At 53.0% G+C, this 23223-nt stretch overlaps 3 protein-coding genes across 27 annotated transcripts in view; 1 reads left to right on the top strand and 2 right to left on the bottom strand.

Moving 5' to 3' along the window:
- Positions 1-1492: 1492 nt before the first annotated feature.
- On the bottom strand, positions 1493-3328 carry RNF227 (ring finger protein 227). Its single transcript, XM_077892766.1, has 2 exons — positions 2712-3328; positions 1493-2176 (listed from the first exon to the last, which is right to left on the bottom strand). Exons 1-2 carry the CDS (start codon positions 3214-3216, stop codon positions 2121-2123), a joined length of 561 nt encoding a protein of 186 aa, XP_077748892.1. The 5' UTR covers positions 3217-3328; the 3' UTR covers positions 1493-2120.
- A 5779-nt stretch (positions 3329-9107) lies between these two features.
- Positions 9108-23223, top strand: part of CNTROB (centrobin, centriole duplication and spindle assembly protein) — a 34014-nt gene continuing 19898 nt past the window's right edge. For 3 of the 25 annotated variants that reach the window (XR_013376618.1, XM_077892744.1, XM_077892745.1), the window contains exons 1-8: positions 10493-10604; positions 13642-13779; positions 14478-14559; positions 20369-20453; positions 20682-20763; positions 21223-21379; positions 22483-22599; positions 22804-22920. Coding sequence is in view for 23 of the 25 variants with exons in the window: in XM_077892744.1 (XP_077748870.1) it covers positions 10504-10604; positions 13642-13779; positions 14478-14559; positions 20369-20453; positions 20682-20763; positions 21223-21379; positions 22483-22599; positions 22804-22920 (879 nt within the window). In the remaining 2 variants the exon portion in view is untranslated. The other 22 variants (XR_013376617.1, XM_077892747.1, XM_077892764.1 and 19 more) reach the window with 20 other exon arrangements.
- TRAPPC1 (trafficking protein particle complex subunit 1) lies at positions 16438-18157 on the bottom strand. The gene is made up of 5 exons (XM_077892765.1): positions 18031-18157; positions 17823-17921; positions 17601-17671; positions 17122-17260; positions 16438-16839 (listed from the first exon to the last, which is right to left on the bottom strand). Exons 2-5 carry the CDS (start codon positions 17919-17921, stop codon positions 16711-16713), a joined length of 438 nt encoding a protein of 145 aa, XP_077748891.1. The 5' UTR covers positions 18031-18157; the 3' UTR covers positions 16438-16710.

Raw genomic sequence — 23223 nt, 5'->3', positions numbered from 1 at the left:
TGTGTGCTCTGTTATTTTTTTTTGGGGGGGTAGTTCTTGGTGGTGGGGGGGATAAGGAAAGAAAGGGTATTGCTTTCTGCCATTCCACCTTACCCATCTCTCTTTTTTAATCTTGTGACTTACTGTTTTTTTTTCTTGGATCATCAAACCCCAATGTGAAAAACTCAGTGTAGAGTTGGAGGGAGCAGCAGGATACCCAGTCACCAGGGCTGAGATCAGAAACATGGTGGGGCTCACCAGGCAGAGGTAAAAAGGGGGAGGGTGCCTGGCAGGATTCTTAGCTGCCTCCCTTTTGGCCTTGTCTGATCATCTTTTCCTCCACCAAGTTGCCTAGTTCCCCCAAGAGTCAGTAGAGGTCAGTACAGCTCCACAGGTTCGGTTCCAAGTAGCGTGCTGGTTTTTTGTAGAGTTGGGGGCTCATACTTGCCCAAGATGTGAGCTGCTAGACACTTCCTTGACACGTGATGTTCACTACCAGAGCTTCTCAAGGGTTCGGACCAGACACTTAGTTTTAGGGGCTAGTGTATCAAAAAAGCTAAATCCAACGAAAGTTTATTAAGTACATACTACATGTGAAACACTACCATTTGTCCCGGAGATCATGGAGCTTCTGCCCACAAAACACATGCTATTGGGTTATAAAACAAGGCATTCATTCTGTAACAGGACCTGTGAGGGAAGGGGCCACACTCTGGAATACTGAGAAAGTTCTCCCCAAAGAGGGAACATCGATGTTGAGACAAAACACAGGAAAAATACCAAAATATGGTTATAAAAATTGAGGTTTATATTTCATAAATTCATATTTGTAATTCAGGAAAAGGTCACACAATAAATAAGCCACACATACATACAGATTTCTTTAGCAACAGAACGTCCTTTACAACTTCCAATAGAGTTTATATCCTTTATACCAACTAGTGTTAAATATACTACCCACAGAAGGTGACATCCCAGCAAGTCCAGGACCTGAATCAGTGATGCTTAAATGTTTATGTGCACACAGATCACCTGGGATTCTTGTGAAAACTCAGAGGAGTCTGAAGTGGGATCCTGAGATCTTATAATTGCAGTGATGCTGCTGCGGCTCCTAGACTAAAACTATAACTACATTGAGATGTTTATAGGATTTTAAAATAGAATCCATGGCATTACAGTAGATGTCCAAGTAAGGAGCACAAATTTAAAATTGGAGGATGACAGGTACCTGGGTGGAAGGTGGCTGAGTGGGTCAAGCTTTCGACTCTTGGTTTCAGCTTAGGTCATGATCTCAGGGTTGTGACATTAAGCTCTGAGTCCGGCTCCAGCTCAGCAGAGAGCCTGCCTGAGCTCCTCTCACTTTCTCTCTGTACCTGCCCCTGTGCTCACTCTAAAAAAAAGAAAAAAAATCTGTATGATACACATCTTTTTCCATAATAACAATGCTTTCCCTGTGATTATATAGATAATATCAAAAGATTAAAATGTGATACCAAAAAAAAAAAAAAAAAAACAATAATGTGATACCAGATGGCTTTCCTATCCCTGATAGGCCCTAATTAGGTGCTTCAGATGAATGCCCTCTGGACCTTGTGATACCTGCCCTCACAGGTTGAAGGGAGATTGTGAAATGAAGCGAGGCACAGAGGCATCTCAATAATTTTAGGAACACACTACTAGGCCTGGGGAGACAGGCATACCAGCACTGGAAAAAAATTTTTTCTCAGTTCTCTAACCTGCCACAGAAGTGACATTAACATGACACAAAAATCAGCCTCTTCTCATGTTCTATCTTTAAAAAAATTTCAAACCACTAACAGAATTGCTAGAAGAGGCCTTTGTTCCCACTGCCCAGAGCTGCCCTGGACAAAAGCCAGAGTCACAGCTAGGGACACACTCTGTCCTTCTCACGGGAATGAGGACCCATCTCCACCATCTCCGGGCCTCTCCCCCTGAAGACACAAGACTGGCGAGGCTGGTCCAGCCGGTACACGGGAGGGGGCCATTGGCTAGGGTGGCCCCTCCTGCCCTAGGTTCAACTCCTGCAGCAGCGCCATTCCCCGGATGGGCGCTGGGTGGCCTTGTCATCACCCCTGCACTCCAGCACGCCCCGAGAATGCAGCGCCCACCGGGCTCCGTGGTCACAGCGTGCAGCGGCTCATGCGGGCCAGGTCCTTCATCTCCGGACAGTACAGCACTGGGGGAGAGAGGGAGGGTCAGTGTCGGCGGGGCATGGGGCAGCGCTGGCGATCCGGGGCGCTCCCATCCCAACCGCGCCCCTCGCTGCCTGCCCCGGCAAAACCAGGCACACACACCCCACGGCCTTCCCCGGCGACCCCTAAGCGCCCCCCTGCACCTCGACCCCAAAAGCATTCCGGGTCGCTTCCCACGCACCCGGTCCCCACAGCCTTCTCCTCCCCCCCACCCCGCCCCCTGCACTCCTACCCCGAAAGCTTCCTCGAGTGCTCCACGCACCCCCCCGGCCCCGGTCCCCGCAGCCTCCCCTGCCGACCTAGGGCGCCCACACACACACACCCCACGGCCTCCTCTGGCGATCCCGGGCGCTCCCCTACACCCCGACCCCAAGGCCTCCCCACGGCGATCCCAGGCATCCCCCCACACTCCGATCCCGGAAGCCTCCCCTGGCGATCCCGGGTGCCCCGGCCTCCCAAAGTCCCCCGGCGGCCCGCCTTGCCCTCCCGCCTTCAGGCCCCGCGGCCCCGGCCCCTCACCGTTGCTAGGCAGCGGCCGCCGCCAGCGGCGCGCAGGCGCCAGCACCCGCTCCCACAGCCGCCGCAACGCGCGCCAGCCCGCGGTCTTGGGTCCGGCCTCCTCCTCGCTCTCGTCTCCGTCGTGGGCGTCGCCGCCTCCCGGCACCGGGCCGCCCGCCTCATCCTGCTTGCGCTCGGCCCGCGCGCTCTCCTCCAGCCGCGACCACAAGTCCCGGTCCACGGAGACCTCCGTGACCCCGCCGCGCGGGAGCGGCGTTGGCGCGCGGCAGAAGGGGCACGTGACGACGCGGCGCAGGCGCACCACGCGCGCGGCCGCCCCGCCGCCGTCGCCGCGCGCCGCCAGCTCCCGCAAGCACGCGGTGCAGAGCGTGTGGCCGCAGCGGGCGCGCGCCGTCCCGGGTAGGCGGCGGGGCGCGCGGCCCGCGAGGTTGAAGGGCCGGTAGCAGATGCTGCAGTCCAGCTCGCCCCGCTCCGGGACGGACGGCACCCTCACCAAGAGCTGCATGGTGCCCGGCGCGCACTCGCTGGACGGGACGGGCCGCTCGCCCCGCGGCTGGGTCGGCTCTTGGGGCGGGCGCCGCTGCCTCGGGCCCCTTTTAAGAGCGAGAGCCCGCCCCTCGAGGAGTCACGCCGTCGCGCCGCTCCCCGCCGAGGCACGCGTGGGGGCGTGGAGGCCCGAGGCCTGGGATGCCCCCGACGCCAGAGCTCACGGAGCGGAGTAGGCATCCGGGGTAGTGCACGGCCCCGCGCGGCCCCTCGCGCCCTCCACGCCTTCCCTCGTCGTCCCCCAGCCGCGAGCCGGTGCTCCTGGAGCCTGTGTGCAAGTCTCCAGCCTCCTGCCGCAGCGCCCCAGCCCTGGCCGCCTGCAGCCCACCTGGCCTGTTGGTTCGGAGGCCTACGCTTCATCACAGCCCCACCCAGACACACTGCCTACGGCGGAAGGGTCTGTCCAGGCTGCCCAGGCTGCCCAGGCTGCCCAAGCTTTGGTGGGCCCCTGGACATCGGCACCGCTGCAGCCCACTGCTTGCTATATTACATGCGCCCTCCCTGCGTTTTCTTGAGGCTAGCTTCCTGAATTCATTCCCAAACTTCACATCTCACCTGACCTCTGAGCCTGTGGAGGCACTTGGATGCCAGGACCATAGGTGGCCCTCCTCCCAAGAATGCTGGGAATCCTTTCCTTCCGGAGAAGCCAGGCCCGGACACCCACACACCCTGATGGTTTCAGCAAAGCAGCCCAGCTGGAGCTCTGACTCAGGGGTCTGACTTCCCCCACAGGTAAACAGGACGTAACACAGCCCACATGCCCTTGTGGTACCACACCTATCTCCAGCTGGCTCCTCATCCTCCTTTCCTGGACCTGTAGGCATGGTTCTGTGGTGGGAGGCTGTAGGGCAGACTCTATGGCAGCTGGCTGGAGTTCAAATCCTAGCCTTCCAGCACTCAGGAGTTGTGACACCCTGAGCAAGTTACCTAACTTCTCTGGGCTGGTTGGTTTCCTCGTCTATACAATGTGGATAATAACAGGATCGAATGAGCTTATATGAGACAAGGTACTCAGAATGGAGCCTGGCCTACACCAGCTAGCACCATGTGTTCGCTGTTTTTATTGTGTCCCCAGCCTATATTGTGTTCACTTCTTCGTACCTGTGTCTTTTGGTCAGTACAGGGTGGGCTTCTCTACAAGCATGGCATTGCTGGCTTTTAACAGGCAGCACAGAGCTGATTTTTTTTTTTTTAAGAATTTTCTCATTTTGTTATAGGTTTTGTTTTTTTATTTATTTATGATGGTCACAGAGAGAGAGAGGCAGAGACGCAGGCAGAGGGAGAAGCAGGCTCCATGCACCGGGAGCCCGACGTGGGATTCGATCCCAGATCTCCAGGATCGCGCCCCAGGCCAAAGGCAGGCGCCAAACCGCTGCGCCACCCAGGGATCCCTGATTTTGTTTTTTAACTAGATTGTTACGACCCTAGAGGATAATCTTTTGCAAGGAGGCATACCATTGTTTGAAAGCGAATAGTTCAGAACTTCTGAGTTGCATTGTCTTCATGGTCACATGAGGGAAGCTATCTATGTATGCCAGCGATGCTGTCATAACTCAAAACTTTTTGGGAACTTTGGAATGCTGTTCAGAGGTCTCTTCACATCTTTATGTATTTATAGGTTTTAAATTTGAGACACAGAGAGAGAATGAGCAGGGTGAGAGAAGAGGAAGAGGGAAGAAGCAGACTCCCCATGGGTCAGGAAGCCTGACACAGGGCTTGATCCCACCACCCTGTGACCCTGAGACTATGAGACCATGACCTGATGCTTAACCAACTGAGCCATCCAGGTACCCTGTCCTCACATCTTCTAATATCTTTGGTTGATTATTACATCTTAAACTTTTAGGGTAGATGTGATTATATAGATGTTCCCAAAGTGTTTGACAGCCAAAGCCTCTCTGAGCTCCAGACCTTCGTTTCTTGTCGTCTTCAGGAACCCAAAGTGATGGTCTCCTTGTCCCAAGTTGGCACCTCTTCCAGCATTTCCCACCTCTTTCACTATCTACCCAGCTCCAGAAACTGAAGTCATCTTTGATCACCAACCCCCCACACTGTCACCTTCCTTACCGACTTCTCAGCAAGCCCCGTTCATCTTGCCTCCTAAATGTTTCCCTGCTCCACCTACTCTTCTTCACCTCCAGTACACCATCCCAATCTAGGCTGCCATCATCTCTTGCTTAGACCCTGGTAGGACCCTCTTCACCAGTCTGTCCATGGCCATTCTGGCCTTCTGCTGGCTTCACTCTACACTGCTCCCAGTGATCTTTCCAGATCTCAAGCCCGACCAGCTTCTACCACACACCACTTCCATTCCTATTTAAAACCTTTTAATCTTGGGGAATATAAAAAATAGTGAAAGGGAATAAAGGGGAAAGGAGAAAAAATGAGTGGGAAATATCAGAAACGGAAACAGAACATGAGAGACTCCTAACTCTGGGAAACAAACTAGGGGTGGTAGAAAGGGAGGTGGGCAGGGGGTGGGGGTGACTGGGTGACGGGCACTGAGGGGGGCACTTGATGGGATGAGCACTGGGTGTTATTCTATATGTTGGCAAATTGAACACCAATAAAAAATAAATTAAAAAAATAATAAAATAAAATCTTTTAATGTAGTGATAGTTTAGTAGCCCCAAATTCCTATGCCATGCAACTTTGCTGCTTCTTCCGTCAAGAATTGGGGTCTGTTTGTTGTGCTCAAAATTGCGAATCCGAGAAACCAAGGAGCCAACGCCGATGCAAGTACATGAGGATTTATTTACAAGCTCGAGCTTGGGTCCAAGTATACTCCACACAGCAGAGCAGAGACTTGGACCCCGAAGCGGGTTGCAGCATGGGCTGGTCTAGGGGATCTTCAGAAGGAGTGGAGGAATTTTTTCCATTCCAATATGGGGGAAAGGGTGGGGGAGTTTCTTAAGATCTGATATAGGATTCTCTGCCGAGGGCATTCTGAGCTTTATTGTCTTTCCGATATGGGATTCCCTGCCTAGGACAATCTGCAGTCTTTCCTGTAAAGTTCAGCTTTTATTCCCAGGGACCTAAGATGGCTGTACTTGTGCTAATGCTAAACTTGAGGTGGAATGGCCTTAATTTTTCTCAGCCTCCACGTGTTTCCCTATCCTTGAATCTGGGCTTGCCTTGTGACTTCCTGTGACTAACAGAACGTGGCAGAGGTGATGTCGTATGAGTTCTGGGGCATGGTCCTTCAGGGACCTTGCAGCTTCTGCCTTCATTCCTTTGGATCACTGCCCTGAGTCTATTATGTAAGGGAATTTACCAGCACACAGGGCTACATGGAGAACTGAGGAGTCCCAGCCTATGGCCAGATGTACAGTGAGGCCATCTGACTTTCCCACTCAACTGACCTGCCAGCTTAGTCCAGCCACATGATTTAGCCCAGGTGAAAAGAGCAGAGGAACTGGCCAAACCACAGGACAATACAGAAAAACTAAAGTTTTAAAAAGTTGTTTTGAGCCACTAAATTTCCAGGGTGGTTTGTAGGTATCACTGAATAACTAATATAGGTTTCCTGTTGCCCTTAGGATAAAGAGAATATCCCAAACTGCCCTATAAGGTCCTGTATGTTCTGAATTACCCACATCTCCCATTCTGCTTCTATGCTCTCCTTAGACCCTCTAGCTCTGGAGACTTTTGGTGAGTGTTCCCTTCTGCCACAAAACTTCCAAGTGCACTCTTCCCCTCACCGTCTTGTTTTCACCTTATTAACACCTGCTGATCCGTCACCACAGTGTGCAGCCTGGCCATGTCAGATGCCACTGTAGACTGGTAGCAAGCAGCACATGCTTGCTTCTGGACTTTGGACAATGTAAATGTGTTTGCTCGATGTTATTCGTCTCTCCCATCTGTAAACTCCACAAAGGTTGTTCTGAGTCTGATTTTGTTCACCACTGTGTCTCTGTGCCATACCACAGTAGGACTCAGTATATAAATACTTGTTAAGTTAATGAACAAGATGGGTGATAAATACGTTAAATGAGGTGTGACTATAAAGGAAGGTTCTTACCAAGGCTCTACAAACAGCCTCTAAAGGTAATTTCTTAGAGGACTTTTTTTTAATGAGCGAGGTTGGGAGGAGAAATATCTATTAAAAGAATATTCCTCCAAGGTAACCATTTAAAGGGAATACTATTTTGAATTTATGAATTTTTGTATGCTTGTTACAGAATAACTAATCATAGTTTAGTCACACATTTACCTCGTTTCCTCCACAGTCTTCCAAAACGAGTGGGAGATGTTAGGAGTGGATGGAAGTATCATTAGTTGATCCAGTTGGTTGCCAGCCAGCAAATGTCAGACTGCTGACTTTTCTCCTTTTGGAAATTGGTTTTAGGCTGCTCTCCCAGCTTCAGGATCAAGGAAGGGTGAGGACGGGTGGAAGGGAGATGGAAAGGTTGAATTTTAAGGAAGGCAGAGCGCATCCTCCCGTGTCTCGATCCTTAAAGCTTGTAACTTTCCACCCACTCTGTGTCCCAGGGAAATCAGAGTCCTTTAGGGAAGATTAAGGGGTGGTATCTTGATATAACCCCGCTGGAGTCTGCTTTTCTGCCACTCTCACAGCCCATCTTTCACTGGTCTCACGTTTTCCTTCCCCTCCCTCCCTCCCTCTGGATCATCTCAGCCATAGACCAGTTTTCAGCTTATGTCTCCTTCACCAAATCCCAAGGCTTCAACTTCAGAATGGCCCCTCCCACTCAGCCACACAAGACGACCATCCCAAGAGTTCCCTGGCGTCTGTGTGGGTATCTGGAAAAGGGAACTGAGAAGTATGGGCCAAAAAGTGTGACCCATATAACTAAACAAAACAAAGGCAGGTACCTGGGTGGCTCTGTGGTTGAGCATCTGCCTTTAGCTCAGGGGTGTGATCCCGGGGTCCTGGGATCAAGTCCTGCATCTGGCTCCTGGTAGGGAACCTGCTTCTCCCTCTGCCTGTCTCTGCCTCCCTTTCTGTGTCTCTTATGAGTAAGTAGATAAAATCTTAAAAAAAAAAAAAAAAAAAAAAAAAAGGCGGGGTGGGGGGGGTGGCTCAGCCAGTTGAGCATCTGCCTTTGGCTCAGGACATAATCCTGGGCCCAGGATCAAGTCCCACATCAGGCTCCCTGCAGGGAGCCTGCTTCTTCCTCTGTCTATGTCTCTGCCTCTCTCTGTGTCTCTCATGAATAAATAAATAAAATTAAAAAAAAAAAAAAAAGGCAAAGTTGTCAGAGGGAAGAGCAACCAAACAATGGAGCCAGATCTCTGGCCTCTAAGGCCTGTGGCCCTTGGGGCCTGGGTCCTCCGTGAGGGCAGTGATGGGTAACACGGTGCCTTGGTCAGTGGAGAGAAAGCAAGTACTGGAGCTTTCTAATGGCAGGGAGCTAGCCGAGGTCCAGCTATCCAAGACCGAGGTCCTAACCTCCCAACCCCACAATTTCAGACACGTTATTGAGGATCAAGCTGAGATTTTTATTTACATATTTTTATTTTTATTTTTTATTCCCTGGGAAGTCTTACAGAAGAGGGGCCAGCATTATTGCTTTAAAAGATTATTGCCAGGAGGAAAACTGCAGTCCTCCACTGCTAGGTAGGAAATCCTGCTCCAGGCTGGCATTTTTATGCCAGCCCCAGGTCTCTGCCCTGCCCTCAAAGGCTGTCACCATGTCCTGCAAAGCACAGCCCAACTCTTTCCCCAAGGCCACCCCAAGAACCACTCTACCTGCCTCAGTGCTGTGTCACTGCATTTCCCCCCATGTCCCCTCTCGGCAAGAACAAAGTATTGACTGATACTAGTGCTACTTTCAAGCTCCCCTTCACCTTCTTCTACGGGGAGGCAGGGTCCCTCAAAACTGTCATTTACTTCCTGCCAGGACCAGCCTGGCTGCCTTTGTACAGAATAACGCTAGAGCCCCGGCTCCTTGGTCCCAGATGACGTCGCAACTCACTTCTTACTAGATTATCACCCCTTGATGACATCTCTAGGGCCACTTTTGAGGTAATGTGCATGTTTCCTGTATCTGCCCTGTTTTTTGTGGTTTGTTTTCTTTTTTTACGCCCCCCCCCCACCCCCCCCCCCGGGCCTCAGCGATTAGGGGAAGGGAGAAGGAAACGAGACCAAAGGGCAGAGAGGGGACAGCCCGGAAGCTCATGCCTGGGATTAGCAGGAGGCCTGGAGGAGCGCAGCGGAGGAGGGGGTTGGGAGGCGGCGCACTACTTTTCCTCTCGAGCCCCACTGCGGGAGGATATGGCTTTGTTCATGCGCATCGCTACTGGAAGCCGGGACTCGTTAGGGGTGGAGCCTCCCTGGCCGCGGGGCAGAGGGGGGACGCGGCGGGAGGCGGGGTGGCCGCGGGAAAGCGCACTGGGCGAGTGAGGCGGCCCCGCTGCGGGTGCCTGCGCCCCCCGACGGACTATTTCTTGGTATGCGGTTTGTTCCCCAAGAGCCCATCTATCTCCATCACCGTCTGCGGCGTCAGCTGGCTCAGCACCTGGAGAAGAGAGCGGCACAGGCTGGCTCTCCTAAACAGGACGTGGGGTTCCAGGGCCCCGGAGCAGCGCAGCGGGGTCGGAGGTGGGGGTGGGGAAGTGGGGGACTGGAACAGAGTCTAGCCTTGTCCCCCGGGACCTCTCCTCCTTGGGACGTAGTGGTTGAAGGTCCCAAGGCCATGCCGGTTGGACAGCGAGGCCCTGACTGATGGGGAAGGGGACCGGGATGGGCTCTGCCTCTCAGTCCTTAGCTCACCTGCAGGGCCCCCAGGTGTTCTAGCAGCTGCTCTGCACTTGACACCCCCAGCAAGACCGAGCTGACACCCTCGCTGCGGAGACACCATGCTGCGGCCAGAGGAGAGAAGAAAGGGAATTGATGGGAACACCAAGCACCCACACTTTCAGAAGTGCCACTGAGGAAGTCCTCCCTAGGGTCAAATCGGACACCCAAGGGTATCCCCGCAGGAGATGAGGACCCCCGCAGGGTCCAGGGGCTGGCAGTGTCTCACCAATAGCAAGCTGCGCCACAGTGCAGCCCAGCTGGTGCGCAATGGGAAGAAGGTCTAGGACTTTGGCTTGTTGCTTCTTGCTCCCCTCACTCTGTACTTTGTCCTTGAGCCACTGGTAGCCCTGCAGGCCAAGGAGAATCAGCACTCCCCCCCTGAGAGAGAGCTGCCCAGATAGCCCCTCCTGCCATCCTGAGCCCCCAAATCTCACCTTGATGGTGGCCCTGCAGGTATCTGGGACCTGCCCATCATACTTGCTAGTGATGAGGCCGCAGGACAGAGGGGACCAGGTCACTGAGCCAACACCTAAGATGAATTGGATTGTGGAGATTGGGATCCAGGTGACCAATAGGCGAAAGGAAAGGTAGGGTATGGGGGCTACGAACCAATCTTGTGGTAGAGCTCTGGCAGCTGCATCTCCACCTTCTCTCTCTGAAACAGATGGTGCTCAGCTTGCTCACACACAGGAGGAATCAGATTGAACTGTCTGGCCATGGAGTAGGCCTCCTAGTTTGGGGGCGGGGAAGAGATGGGGGGGGGCTCAGAGCACTTTTCCCACTTTATTCCACACCCTTCCCTACCCCCACAGTAGAGTGGGTTTTGGAGTGAAAAGCAGAAACTGGTTGTGGGGCAGGGGGATGTGGGGCAGCACACTCACCATGATTTCCGCAGCTCCCCATCGGGATGTCCCCCAGTAGAGGGCCAGGCCCTGGTTAATGACATAGGTCATAGCTCGGACAATCTCTAGGCACATGGGAGAGAGAGAGCAAACCTGTCAGACCCCCCTGGCATCCAGGGCACCAGGTCGGTAGACCTCTGCAGGCCATGCCAAGACCCCAGGCATCTTTGTGTAACCGGAGAGATGGGCATCTGCTCTTCACCTCCCTCCCTGTCCAAGACCTGGGGTCTTGAGCCTCCACCGTGGAGGCTGGGAGGCCTCCTGAGCAGGAGCTGGCTTCCTGCTGAATGTTTGAGGAACTGCCATTTTGAAGGACGGTCAGGGTTGAGGTGCTGCTTTTACCCTCCATTGGACTATTGGGGTCTGAACGGTTGGCGAAGACGATATCCACGTATCCCAGCTGGAGGCGGTCCAGGGATCCTTGCAAGCCTGGGGCAGGGGTGGGGGAGAAAGGTCAATACTTAAGATTCCCTTTGCTGAGAATTCAGACATTGCCCCCTTGCCACAGCCACATAACTCCCAGATTCCCTCTTCAAAGCCTCCAATGCAAAGGTTCAGAGGGTGTTCCCAACTCTTCTGGCTTCTGTACCTAGCCCCTAACTCTCACCCTCAATGATGTGCTTGCGGCTCAGGCCTCGCTCCGTTTCTGCCCTGCAGAAAAATGAAAAGATAGGGGACCAGGGCTGGCCTGGTGCCATGAGGAGCTGGGATTGCACGGGTCCTCACAGGCAGGACACACGCCTGGGGTGGCAGCTGTCCCCACACCTCTCCCATGTGCTTTCACACATTTTCTGTAGCTCTCCCCAAATAGAGTGTGGCAGCCACTTACTGTCCTCCCCAAAAAATCTTGGTGGTGATGACATAGCTTGACCTCCTGGAAAAAGAGACAAAAGGAAAAGCAAGAAAAGGAATTCGGGATGACTATTTCCCCAGTGACCCCTCCAACCACAGTCTCACCTCCATCCTTTGCTCTTGAGGATGTTGCCTAGCGTTCTTTCAGCCCTGGAAATAAGACAAGGAAGCACTGACCCTCCAAGGTATATCAGTTACTTCCCCTCCTCCCCACCTCTTCAACCCATTTCCTCTCTCTTAAAGCAGACCATCCACCAGGAACCCATTGGGCTGTCAGACCCATCCTGGACAAAATAAGGGGTTCCCAGAACTCGGGGTGAAGTCCTATAAACTTTTCATTCATTTGGTAAATTGTACCTCAACTACACACCAAGCTCTCTTCCGGGTGTCAAAGGGTTAGAATATGAGGGCATAGGGACAGATGAATGTAGGGGGGAGGACACTGCATTGTCTAGTCTGGTTCCAACCATCCACCTTGCCCTTCCCCTTCTCTTGAGTCTCTGCAAAATCCCACACATCCTCCAAAGCTTAGCTTGGATTCTTCCTCTTTTTATTGAAAATGTTCTCTGATTGTCACAGTCTGTGCTCAGCCCTTCTCATCACCTTGCATAGCTGCTATGGGCTCAAATTTTTTGGCACTTAGGAGCTAACATGTGACAGGTCTCAGGTTGTTATGGTGGATAGTCACTGAAGATTTCCTATTACTTAACCTATCTCCCTGTGTTTTCAGTTTGTTTAACCACTTCAACTATGAGCTTGGGGTGTGTGTGTGGGGGGGGCGTGTTGTCATCCCACAAGCAGTGCCTGCTCTGTGCTCCGCTCTGTGTAGGTACTTAGGTGACATGGGGAAGAGCAAGACAAGTTCTGTGGAAGGAGGACCCTCCCAGTTGAGCAGCAAACATGGCTACATTAGCCAATCAACATTAGCCATCATTGGCAGATGGTGTGTCAGAGGGCAGTGTAAAATGCTTTAGGAGCTGAGGTGGGTGATGACCAATTTGGGGAGCTGGGCAAAGGCTTCTTGGAGGAGCTGACATTGGGCCAAGTGTTGAAGATGAGCAGAAGAGTTTGCCAGATGGAGAAGCAGCAGGGAAAGGTCATCCTAGGTTTTGGCTGGGTTTGGGAGTACCCAGTGTGAAGCCGTAGGTATGCAAAGTTTGAAAATTCAGCTTTGGAATCTTTACATTGTGGCACATCACTGATGCCCAGGATATATTTGTTGGCTTTATTTTATTTTGACTGCACAGAATGCTCTTTGTCCTCTAAACTGAAGAGGGACCAATGTTGGGTTTACAATTCCTAGAGTGCCTTGGGGGCCTATCAGCTGAAGGGTCAGAACTTGGTGTTCCCAGAGTTCCCAGGGTTCTCTAGAGGGAAAATAAGAAGCTTTCCAAATGTGACTTGGCTCTTTCACCCTGGTCCTTACTTCCCCGCTGCATACACTTCAGCCGTGTCAAACAGGTTTACACCATGCTCATAGGCCACCGTCAGCACGTCCTCTGCTGTCTAGGGAGGTGACAGAAATAGATGAAGATCAGCCACTGACCCTCAGGGATCTCCCTCTGCACTCCAGCCCCACTGCACTTTGGCCTTGACCTCTACATTATCCCTTTCCCCCACCCACCAGCCTCAGGCCCCCCATTCTCTGTGCCTTGTGCAAACGTGTCTCCAAATCCACTTCCCTCTTCTCTGGTTCCCTCATACCCCCTCACCCTGCTTCTAGGTCCCATCACTTATACCTCATCTGAGATTTGAGAACCAAATGTGACCCAGGTGCCTGCAAGGGAGAAAGAAACCAGGCATGTGACCATGGGGCGGGGGGACACAAGCCACACAAGCCCCCAATTCCTCTGCTTTCTAACTTACCTAGGCCAAGACAGGATACTCGAAGACCAGACTTTCCTAGGTTCCTGCAGGATACAGAAGCAGCAGGAAACGGTGGAGCCTCCATTAAGGACAGAGATTATCAGCCCCCAGCTCCACTCCTTCCAGAATCAGAAGCCCTCTGGTATCTCAGTCCAAAGGAACTAGACCCCGTGGGCCTCCCAAGTTGGTCATTGCTATGCCCATAGTGCAAATGAATGAGTAAATGACTCTGGAGCCCATGTCCAGCGCTTTTGTTCCCTCCTATCACATTGATGGTGTGCTACCTGGCTCAGGTTTCTTTTGGTGGGGTCTCGTCTGTGTTTGAGTCACCTCTGGGGTGTGTGGAGTTTGGGGTTGGGAAAGGCCAGTTCTCCCTCTTCCTCTGTCTACTCCCTCCACTCCTGCGGGCTTGTGGAGTCTGTCTCTGACCCAGAGAGCCTCCTCCCTCTTCCCCAGGCTTCCTCACCGAGGGAGTTGGCTCAGTTTCTCAATCAGAGCCAACACATGAAGGAGATCTAATTTCTCAAGGGGCAGAGTCAGGTCAGATCAGTGACCTCTGCTCACTCCCAAGCAGGAGCCCCTCCCTCCCTCCCTTATGCAAATCCGAGAGCCCAGTGGTTCTAAGAAAGTCGATTACAGTTCAGTCCACCTTCTCCGCCAGGCCTCTGTCCCTCAGCATGGGGTTGAGAGATGGAGTCTAATGTTCCAAGAGCCCCCTTCCCCTCCCTACCAAGAAAGGTCCCAGGAGACCTGGCCCTTGGGGCAGGTGAGGGCAGTATCTGGGTCAGGTATCCCAAGCAGGCCAGAGTGAGAAGCTGTTTCCTCCCTGCCTCTTCCCAGGACACCGACCCAAGGACACTCCATCCCAGAAGGGGCCCAGCCTGGAGATCTGTGCATCCCTGGCCCTCCTGGGGATAAGGAGGTAAGCTCAGGAGCATCCCCCGGCTCTCTGACAGAACCAGTCAACCTTGGTAAAGTTGATTTTCTCCTAGTCAGGGGTATCCACGGAGACAAAGAGAGGGAATAAGTAAGGGAGTACCCCCGTGATGGGAAGAAGAGATAGAATGAGCTGGGACGCAGATGGAGGGGGTCCTGGCGGCATCCCAGGAAGCCTCAGGGGTCAGGAAAGGGGAGCAGCTGGGGTGGGTTGCTCGGCCACCCCCATACCTGTATTTCATGCCAGTGCCTCGGCCGGTGCTCTCTCGGAGGGCCCCAGCGGGCGCTGGGGGTCGGGGGACCAGTGCGGCCCGGGCCTTGGGGCCCGACCCTCCTCCCCCCGGAGGATTCCCATGCCCCCCGCCGACCGGCCCGCCATTACCGCCCCCGGGGCCCGGCCGGGGTCCACACAGACGGTCCTCACTGCTCCGGCTGCGAAGGTTCTGCTCGGTACACGCGATAGACACCTGCATGTCAGCTGGCCAGGGCGGGGGAGGGGGCTCTAAGGGGGCGGGAGGAGCTGGGAACGGGGAAACCCCGGTGCGGACGGCGGGGGGTGTAGTGGCGCAAGCCCCGGGAGAGCGGGAGGGCTGAGCGGGATGCGGCGGGAGCCGCGGGGCAGGATCGGGCCCGCGGGGGCGGGCTGCTGGAGGTCGCGGGGTTGCGGCGGGAGGGGAGGAACGCGGGGGGCGGCACGAGTGCAGATATTCGGATACGGGGTCCCTGGCGCGGGGAGGAGGACGGGAAAATAAGTGAAGGTGAAGGTCGAGGGCGGTCCTCGGAGGATAGGGACCCGGGGACGAGGGGCGGTGGTGGAAGAGAGGTGCCACTTCTGTCCAGACCGCAGCGGGACCGCTAGGCTCCCAGCAGCGGCGGCAGCCGGCCCAGATCATCAACATGTAGGCACCGCCCCCTCATCTGCTAAACCCACCTCTCAGCCAAGCCTGCCGCTTATCTGCATAAGCCCCGCCTTCGAAGGCTCTGCAGCTTGAATATTCTGTGCGCTAGGAGAAGCCTAGAGGGCAGAATCCCACCCCCCTGGGACCCGCAGCAGGTCGGCCTTCCTCCAGCACGGTGGTTTTCAGTCCCGGGCGATTTTGTCCCCTAGGGGTCATGTGGCAGGGTCTGGCGACATTTTTGATTGTCAGGACTGGGACTGGGGGGCAAGGATGTGCTATCAGCAGCCAGGACAAAACGCAGGACAGACCCTCTCCCCCAAAATGTCAATGCAGAGGGTCCCTACTTACTGTTTGATTTACAATTTTGTTGTTGTTGTTTTGGATGGTGCAAAAGCAATAGGCATTCAGTAGAAACCTTTGCATTTTGATCTTTCCTGGCCTAGCAATATACTGTATACCTCCTGACGCTGGGCAGTGGCAGGGAGTCTCAGCCCCCAGTCAGCCACGGGATGCTGAGTGTAAACCATTGATACAGTTACAGCCATACTGTGTGTGGTTTTTTGTTTTTTACTTTCAGTACAGTATTAAGTCACATGATCTATTTAACACTTTATTATAAAAATAGGCTTTGTGTTAGATGATTCTGGCCAATTGTAGATTAATATAACTAGTGTTCTGAGCACATTTAAGGCTAAGCTATGGTGCTCATATACTAGCACACATACTAAAAGGCTAAGCTATGATGTTTGGTATGGTAGGTGCATTAAATGCATTTTTGACTTATATTTTCAATTAATGATGGGTTTATCTGGACGTACCCCACTGTGAGTTGAGTAAGATCTGTCACTGTTGAGAAACCCATGGACAAAGCCTCTTTACAGGCTCAGGGGATGTGGCCACCCTTGTTCATGCCTTCGTGAGTGGGACAGGACCCTGACCGACCACTCAAAGTGACACACTTAGGCTGCAGAGGGTGACAAAGTTTATTCTGTACTTTTGCAGCACCAGGTAGGGGATAAAACTGGAGAGGGCCTGGTGTGGAGGTGTAGGGACTCCTGTACACTTCCTTCCTCTGATGGGGAGGGCACCTGAGTGGGCTGTAGGCCATTGCCCCAGGAGGGCTGCTGGGGAGCTGGAGGGGGTGGAGGGGCATGCAGTGGGGGCCCTCACATGAAACAGGTTAGGAATGGCCCCAGGTAGACAGGGATTCTCCTGAGGGGTGAGGTAGGATGCTTCCTTCAGCCAGCCCGGGCAGAGAAGAAAGGCAGAGAGCGGACATAGGAGTCCAGCCGGGAGCGGAAGAGCTCACTTTGCACAGTTTGGCCCAGCGGGCACAGAGGATTCTTCACCACCAGCTCCACATACAGCTACGGAGAAGAAGGGTGTTAGAACCAGGCTTTGGACACTTGTTTTCAACCCCAAACCTAGTGTAACCTCAGGGGTGTGCAAATACACAAGGATCACGGGCTGGGAGGCAAGCTCTCCCTAAGGAGAAAGTGGTGGTGTTTCAAGACCTCAAGAGTCCCGAGGAGAACTCTTGGCTTCAACAGAGCTACGATAAGATTAAGGCTGGGAAGCTCAAGGAGTCTTGAGGCTCTAAGTGGCCACAGCTGTTAGGGGAAGGAAGGGTCCCAGGGGCTGGCACTGACCGCGCTGTAGATATGATGCAGCACATCTCGGATGGGTCCGACACCCAAGTCAGTATTCATGACCACCTTGATCCCAGTGGGCGTCTCGTAGTAATGGAGTTTGTAACGGCTAGTTTGGAAGGCCAGGAAGCCGTCCTTCCTGCAGAGATGAGGACATTAAGGAACAGGAGCATAATCTCTTCCAAAGAGATACTTCTGATCCTGTCTAGGACGACTCCCTAAACATATCATTCCTAGGAGCTTGATTTAGTAAAGACACCTCCCATCTTCACCCCTCAATTTGTCCCCTGCACCCAACCTCTCTATCGTCAGATCTTCCCCATCACAGCTCCAGGGCTCTCGCTCCAGACTCAGCCTCTCTTTTCTTGTCTCCTTTCCCTCTCTTGGGTGCCAATGTCTCTTCCACTCCAGTCTCCCCCAACCCCCAAATTCCCAAGGCTAGCCCTCCTTCCCTCAACATCCCCTCTGACTCCGCGTACATGTCTAGCGGGGACATCTTGCTGACAAAGGAGCGGATAGAGAAGAGCATCCCGTACATCAGCTTGTACTCCTAGAGGGAAAGGGGCAGAGTTAGCTCGGGTTGTCGAAGGGGACGGGATGGAGCTGGAAACCAGACGGGGTTTGGAGAGGAAGGGCTGGGCTGGGGCTATATGCATTTGGAGATGCGAGGTCACCCGGATTGCGCGGGGCCCTCCCGTCACCTCCTCTTTGGGGATCCCCGCTTGCTTCTTGCGGTGCCACTCGCTGTAATGAAGACACACTCCATTCCGGTCAAACAGGTACAGGTTGTGAACGGTCATCTGCAGGGCAGAGGGTGTAAGCCTCGATGCGAGACCCCCACACTCCGGGGGCTCCAGAGCCGGATCCCTGACTCCCCCAAGCAGGCGGGAACCCTTCCCCCGGATTCACCGGAACTGCTCGTGAGGCCCGTCACCAGATACTTCCGGTTTCCGCAGAGCCCCGCCCCGTCGGCTCCTCAAACTGCCGCGGTGGGGCAATAGTTCCGCCCGTGCCTCCCTCAGCCAATCCGTGGCGCCGCGCATGCGCGTCTAGGACTCCCGGGCTGCAGAAGCTGTCTGGGCGCAGACCAGGGAGAGCGCTGGGCTGGTGACGTCATCGAGGCGGGCGAGGCGGGGCTGCGGACGGTGGGCGGGAGGCTGCCAACGGTTTTGAGTGTAGGGAAGGCGGTGAGGGTGGGTGTGGAGGGGTCCTTGGTCCGGGCTCAGGGGAGGCGGAAGATCCCTGGTCCACACCTTGGCAGACTGGGGGGCGCTGAGGTCCGGCGGTGTGGCGTGGAGTGGCCGGGCGTAGTCGGGGTAGAGGATCTCAGCCTGGGCTAGGGGGCGGCGAACTTTTTCAGAGAGGTCTGAGGAGGCGACCGGGTGTTCACAGTTTCTCTTGGGATAGCACGGAGGGAGGGGTTCTGGGGAGCCCCCAATGGCTTTCTTGCCAGGAGCGGTCAGAGGGGACATACAGAGGGGTTGACCGTGGCTGGAACAGGTGCACGGCGAGGCGAGGGGCATGAGGAGGTGGGGAGCGTGAGGGTCCTGCCTCTCCGAGACCGGGACCAGGTGAGGGCCCAGTAAGACTGCTGGAGGGCAATCAGGCCCCTGTTGGATTTAGGTCCGTTTCACTTTGCACGTTCTGGGTGTGAGAATTTAAGAACCTGCAGCGCTCCAAGGAACTGCAGTAGTGCTGTCACCCCTCGGTCTTCTCTCCCCAAGCCCCTACTTGCTTCACCCTCCTTTTCCACCGGTCCCAGGCCCTGTGGAAGGAAATGCTTTTGCCCTCTCCCATGGCCTCTGGAACTGCTGGAAACCTTTCCTCTAACCAGAAAGCTTCCCTACCGTTACTCACCAAGGATTCTTGGCTTGGAGCCTTTCTCCTTTCTCCCAAATCTTTCCCCGTGCACTTCCCCGCCTGGGGTCTCCTGAAGCAGGACCAGGTGTTCCTAGCTCTGCTGTCTGCAGTTGTCTCCTGCTTGTACTCATGGCAACGTCAGCTACCAGACCCGGTTCACCTCTCCGGGCTGAGGATCTTCTGAGTGATCCATCCGACGCCCCTGGGCTGAACCAAGTATCCTCTGAGGTGACCTCCCAGCTCTATGCCTCCTTGCACCTCAGTCGTCAGGCGGAGGCGACAGCCCGAGCCCAGCTGTATCTCCCCACCGCCTCCCCACCTCCTCATGAAATGTTAGATGGCTTGGCCCAAGAGCTGAGTCACAGCTTGTCGGTTGGATTGGAGAACAATTTGAAGAAACAGGTGAGAGAGGTGTGTCTTGGGGACTTCTAGGATCTTGGAATTGGAGGTGATAAAAAATTTGCTGAGATTTGAACTCCTATTGTTGGATTTCAATTCCTTTTAACTACAGAGTGTTCTTTGTGCTTGTTCCTGGGAACAAAATGTTTATGAGGGAGGAAGTGTCCTGGGATGCCATAATCTGGAAAATGGTGAAATTTGTAGGGTTTTTTGGTCAGAGACACCTGCACCGTGGGACAGATTGCTGTGCTTTGATTGGGACTTGGGCACCAAGTGAGGATAAGGTTTCTTCAGCTCAAGGGGGGGGAACTAGGTCCTTAGGGGTAGCAAAATATGCTAAAATCCTTCCAGCTCAAAGCTAGTTTGATTATGTGATTTTCAGTTTGGTATTGTCAATCATTAAAATACGGTCTAATTGATGTCACGTGTTAGAGATTGGTTATTAGCGTTGGGTAGAAAAAGTGTCGTAAGCAATTTGAAGACTGCATAGGTCTTCCAGAGTTTGAAACACCGATAGCCATGGACTGTACAGTCTTCAGACAGGATACTTACTCTCTAGTCTGCAAGAATCTTCATCAGGCTTGTCTTATTGTACCCTGTTAATTTACTTACACTATTTGTGTGGCTTCTTTTTTTTTTTTTAAGATTTTATTTATTTATTCATGAGAGACACACACAGAGAGAGAGGCAGAGGCAGAGGGAGAAGCAGTCTCCCTCAGGAAGCCCAATGCAGGACTCGATCCCAGGTCTCCAGGATCACGCCCTGGGCTGAAGGCTCAACCATTGAGCCACCCAGGCATCCCTTGTCTGGCTTCTGTAGACGTTTGAGTTTCAACCCTTGCTGAGCCAGTTCTGGCTTTCTGGGCTTTCCCAGGTGCTGGAGTAAAAACTCTTGTATTTTAGAGGGTACCAGATGTCATGTACCCTGGCAGTTGGTAGAACATAGATCATTCAGGTTGCATCCGATTTTCATGTTGCTTTTTCCTAGGATGGTTCCAGGCATATCTTTGAGATGGAAAGTGTTCGAGGTCAACTCCAGAGCATGCTCCAAACCTCACGTGTTACAGCCTATCGTGAGTTAACGCATTCTCTGTAAAGAAGAACCCAGATTTAAGGGGTGGGAGAAGGTGGAGAAAGAAAGACATTGGAGACAAGAGAGTTTAGGAGGAAAGGCTCCAGGAAGAGGGACTGGAGGAGCGGGTGAAGGAGAAAGGAAGGCCCTCTCCTCCCTTCACCTTCAAGTGGTCCCTCTTCTTATCCTTAACTGACCCTGGCTGTGGGGTCCCTGTGGCTGCATGCAGGGGATCCCATCACTCCAGGTCCTGGCTCAGAAAGGCGAGAAGAGGACTCCTTTGACAGTGACAGCACAGCCACCTTGCTTAAGTGAGTTCCCTTTAGGGTTCTGCTAACTTGCTTGCTTGCTTTCTTGGAAAGCCAATTGTTCTCTTCCTTAGTTCTCTCTTTACTGCTCTTCTACCTCTTAGGGACCTAAGGTGCTTGTGCTTTAGTTTTCATTTTCATCCTTTCTTTCCTGTCTTCTGCCTCCTTTACTCCTTCAGGAACATGGGCATCTGATGCCTACTACCTGGCTTCCTCCCAACCTCTAGTCCATCTTTCCCCAGAAGAGTTAGCTTGTTTCTGCTAAGACTTTCACTGCGGGGATTGTGGTATACAGGAAGGAGCACTCTAGAGTGAATCACAGAACCTGAGTGCTGTCTAGCTCTAAGACTGGGCAAGTCTCTTGCTCTGAGTTTCCATTTCCTCATTGGTAAAATGTCACAGTTGGACTAGGGGCTCTCGAAAGCTTTCCCCACCCTGATATTCTCTGCCTGATTTGCTCAGCACTCGGCCCCTGCAAGACTTATCTCCATCTAGCTCAGCTCAAGCCCTGGAGGAGTTGTTTCCCCGCTACACCAGTCTTCGGCCAGGGCCCCCACTCAATCCTCCGGATCTCCAGGGCCTGAGAGATGCACTGGATTCCGAGCATACCCGTCGCAAGGTGAGTTACCAAAGCTTCCTTTTGAAAGTAGCAAAGATTAGAAATAGGCTGGGTGCTGGAAAGGGCTGAAGGTTGAGGGCCTGCAAGCTGAGACTTTGCTCAGATGGCTCTTCAGGGTGGTCGACTTTGAAATCCCATCGAAGAGGCACACCTCTCCTCCAGGTGTTCATTCTGGGCACTCTGGTGTTTCCTTCATATAGGTAATCACCGTCTGGTATATCTTGTCTGTTTCTCTAAAATTTAAGCTCCATGAGGGTCAGACCTTATCTTGTTCAGCACTGTCTTCCTAAGGTCTAGAATGTGCCTAACACAAAGAAACGTTCCAGAAGCATGTGTTGTGTCTTGAATGAACAACAAGCTGTGCTGGCTTGTGTGAAGGCTTTATAGCTACTGGTGACATTATCTCTGCAAACCTCAGCTTATCTGAAGGGGGCAGAGAGACAGACTGGGCAGGGGAAAGATTACAATCATTGGCTGTGTTGTCACTTTGGGAACCATCTCTTTATCTATTTTAAACTGCTTGGACCTAAATGAAAGGCTTTCTCCTTTCTCCTTGCCGTGTTTCACTATGTGAGCTTCTTAGGCATGAGTCCCTTTCCATTCTTTGCAGTGTGGGCTGTTGAGCTCCTGCCAAAAGGTTCGTGGACGGACACCTGGGTGGCTCAGTGTTTGAGCATCTGCCTTTGGCTCAGGTTGTGATCCTGGGGTCCTGGGATCAAATCTCATATCTGGCTCCTCACAGGGAGCCTGCTTTTCCCTCTGCCTATGTCTCTGCTTCTCTCTCTGTCTCTCTCATGAATAAATAAATAAAATCTTTTAAAAAAAGAAGAAAAAAGTTCATGGAAATTTTTCTCAGGATATCCAGAGGAGGAAAGAGCCTGAAAGCCAAGCCCCTGTCTCCTGAGCTGTAGAGGAAGGTGTCAGAGGTCTCAGGCCTCTAATTTCCCGCTCCAAAATTCTTGATTATTCTTCTCCAAACCTGTTCTGTTCTTGGGAACTAGGCTTCCTGTCTCCCGCCCATGTTTGCCTAAAGGAGCTGGAAGGTTTGATGCCTTGGTCAGATTAGGGATGGTAACACCCAGACTTCCCATCCTTCTTCCCAGCATTGTGAGCACCATATTCAGAGCCTACAGACCCGAGTGCTAGAGCTTCAACAACAGTTAGCTGTGGCTGTGACTGCTGACCGCAAGAAAGATATCATGATCGAACAATTGGACAAGGTGCCAGGGTCTCTCCTTGGGGCGGGGCGCCAAAGAATAGTAAATAGGGGGTGGCCAACCAGCATTTCTTTGTTCACGCTAGGAGCTAGGGTACAGGGTGGGTTTATTGACTACTGGGAGAAAGTGGCTGTTGACCCCGCCCCTAGGGGCAGAAAGAGGGCAAAACAATTATTTTGAAATTCCCTATGACTTTCCTCTCCTGAGACCCTGGCCCGTGTCGTGGAAGGCTGGAACCGTCACGAAGCTGAGCGGGCAGAGGTGCTTCGGGGGCTCCAGGAGGAACGCCAGGCAGCTGAAATCACCAGAAGCAAGCAGCAGGAGGTGGGCAACCTGGATCAGATGGCATAGAACCTAGTCACAGATCGGTAGAGGGAAAGGAGTCCAAATAGCTCCGAAATAGATTGAGCTCAGCCTTGCAGTTGCTGACCTGGTCATTCTCCCGTTTTCCCCTCACTGTTTTTGCTGCCAGACTTGCATCATTGATGTCTTTCCAGATTTCCCCACACCACTCAGTCTTCTCTTTGGCCCCTAAGTCATTGAGTTAGGTCTCACTTTTAAAATATATATATAAAAAAAATAAATAAATAAAAAATAAAAAAAAAAAAAAAAAATATATATATATAT

The sequence above is a fragment of the Canis aureus genome, chromosome 3 (assembly GCF_053574225.1).
Source record: "Canis aureus isolate CA01 chromosome 3, VMU_Caureus_v.1.0, whole genome shotgun sequence".
In the NCBI taxonomy this organism is placed as follows: Eukaryota; Metazoa; Chordata; class Mammalia; order Carnivora; family Canidae; genus Canis; species Canis aureus.
The sequence above is the reverse complement of the archived record's forward strand: the minus strand, read 5'-3'. Positions and strand labels throughout refer to the sequence as shown.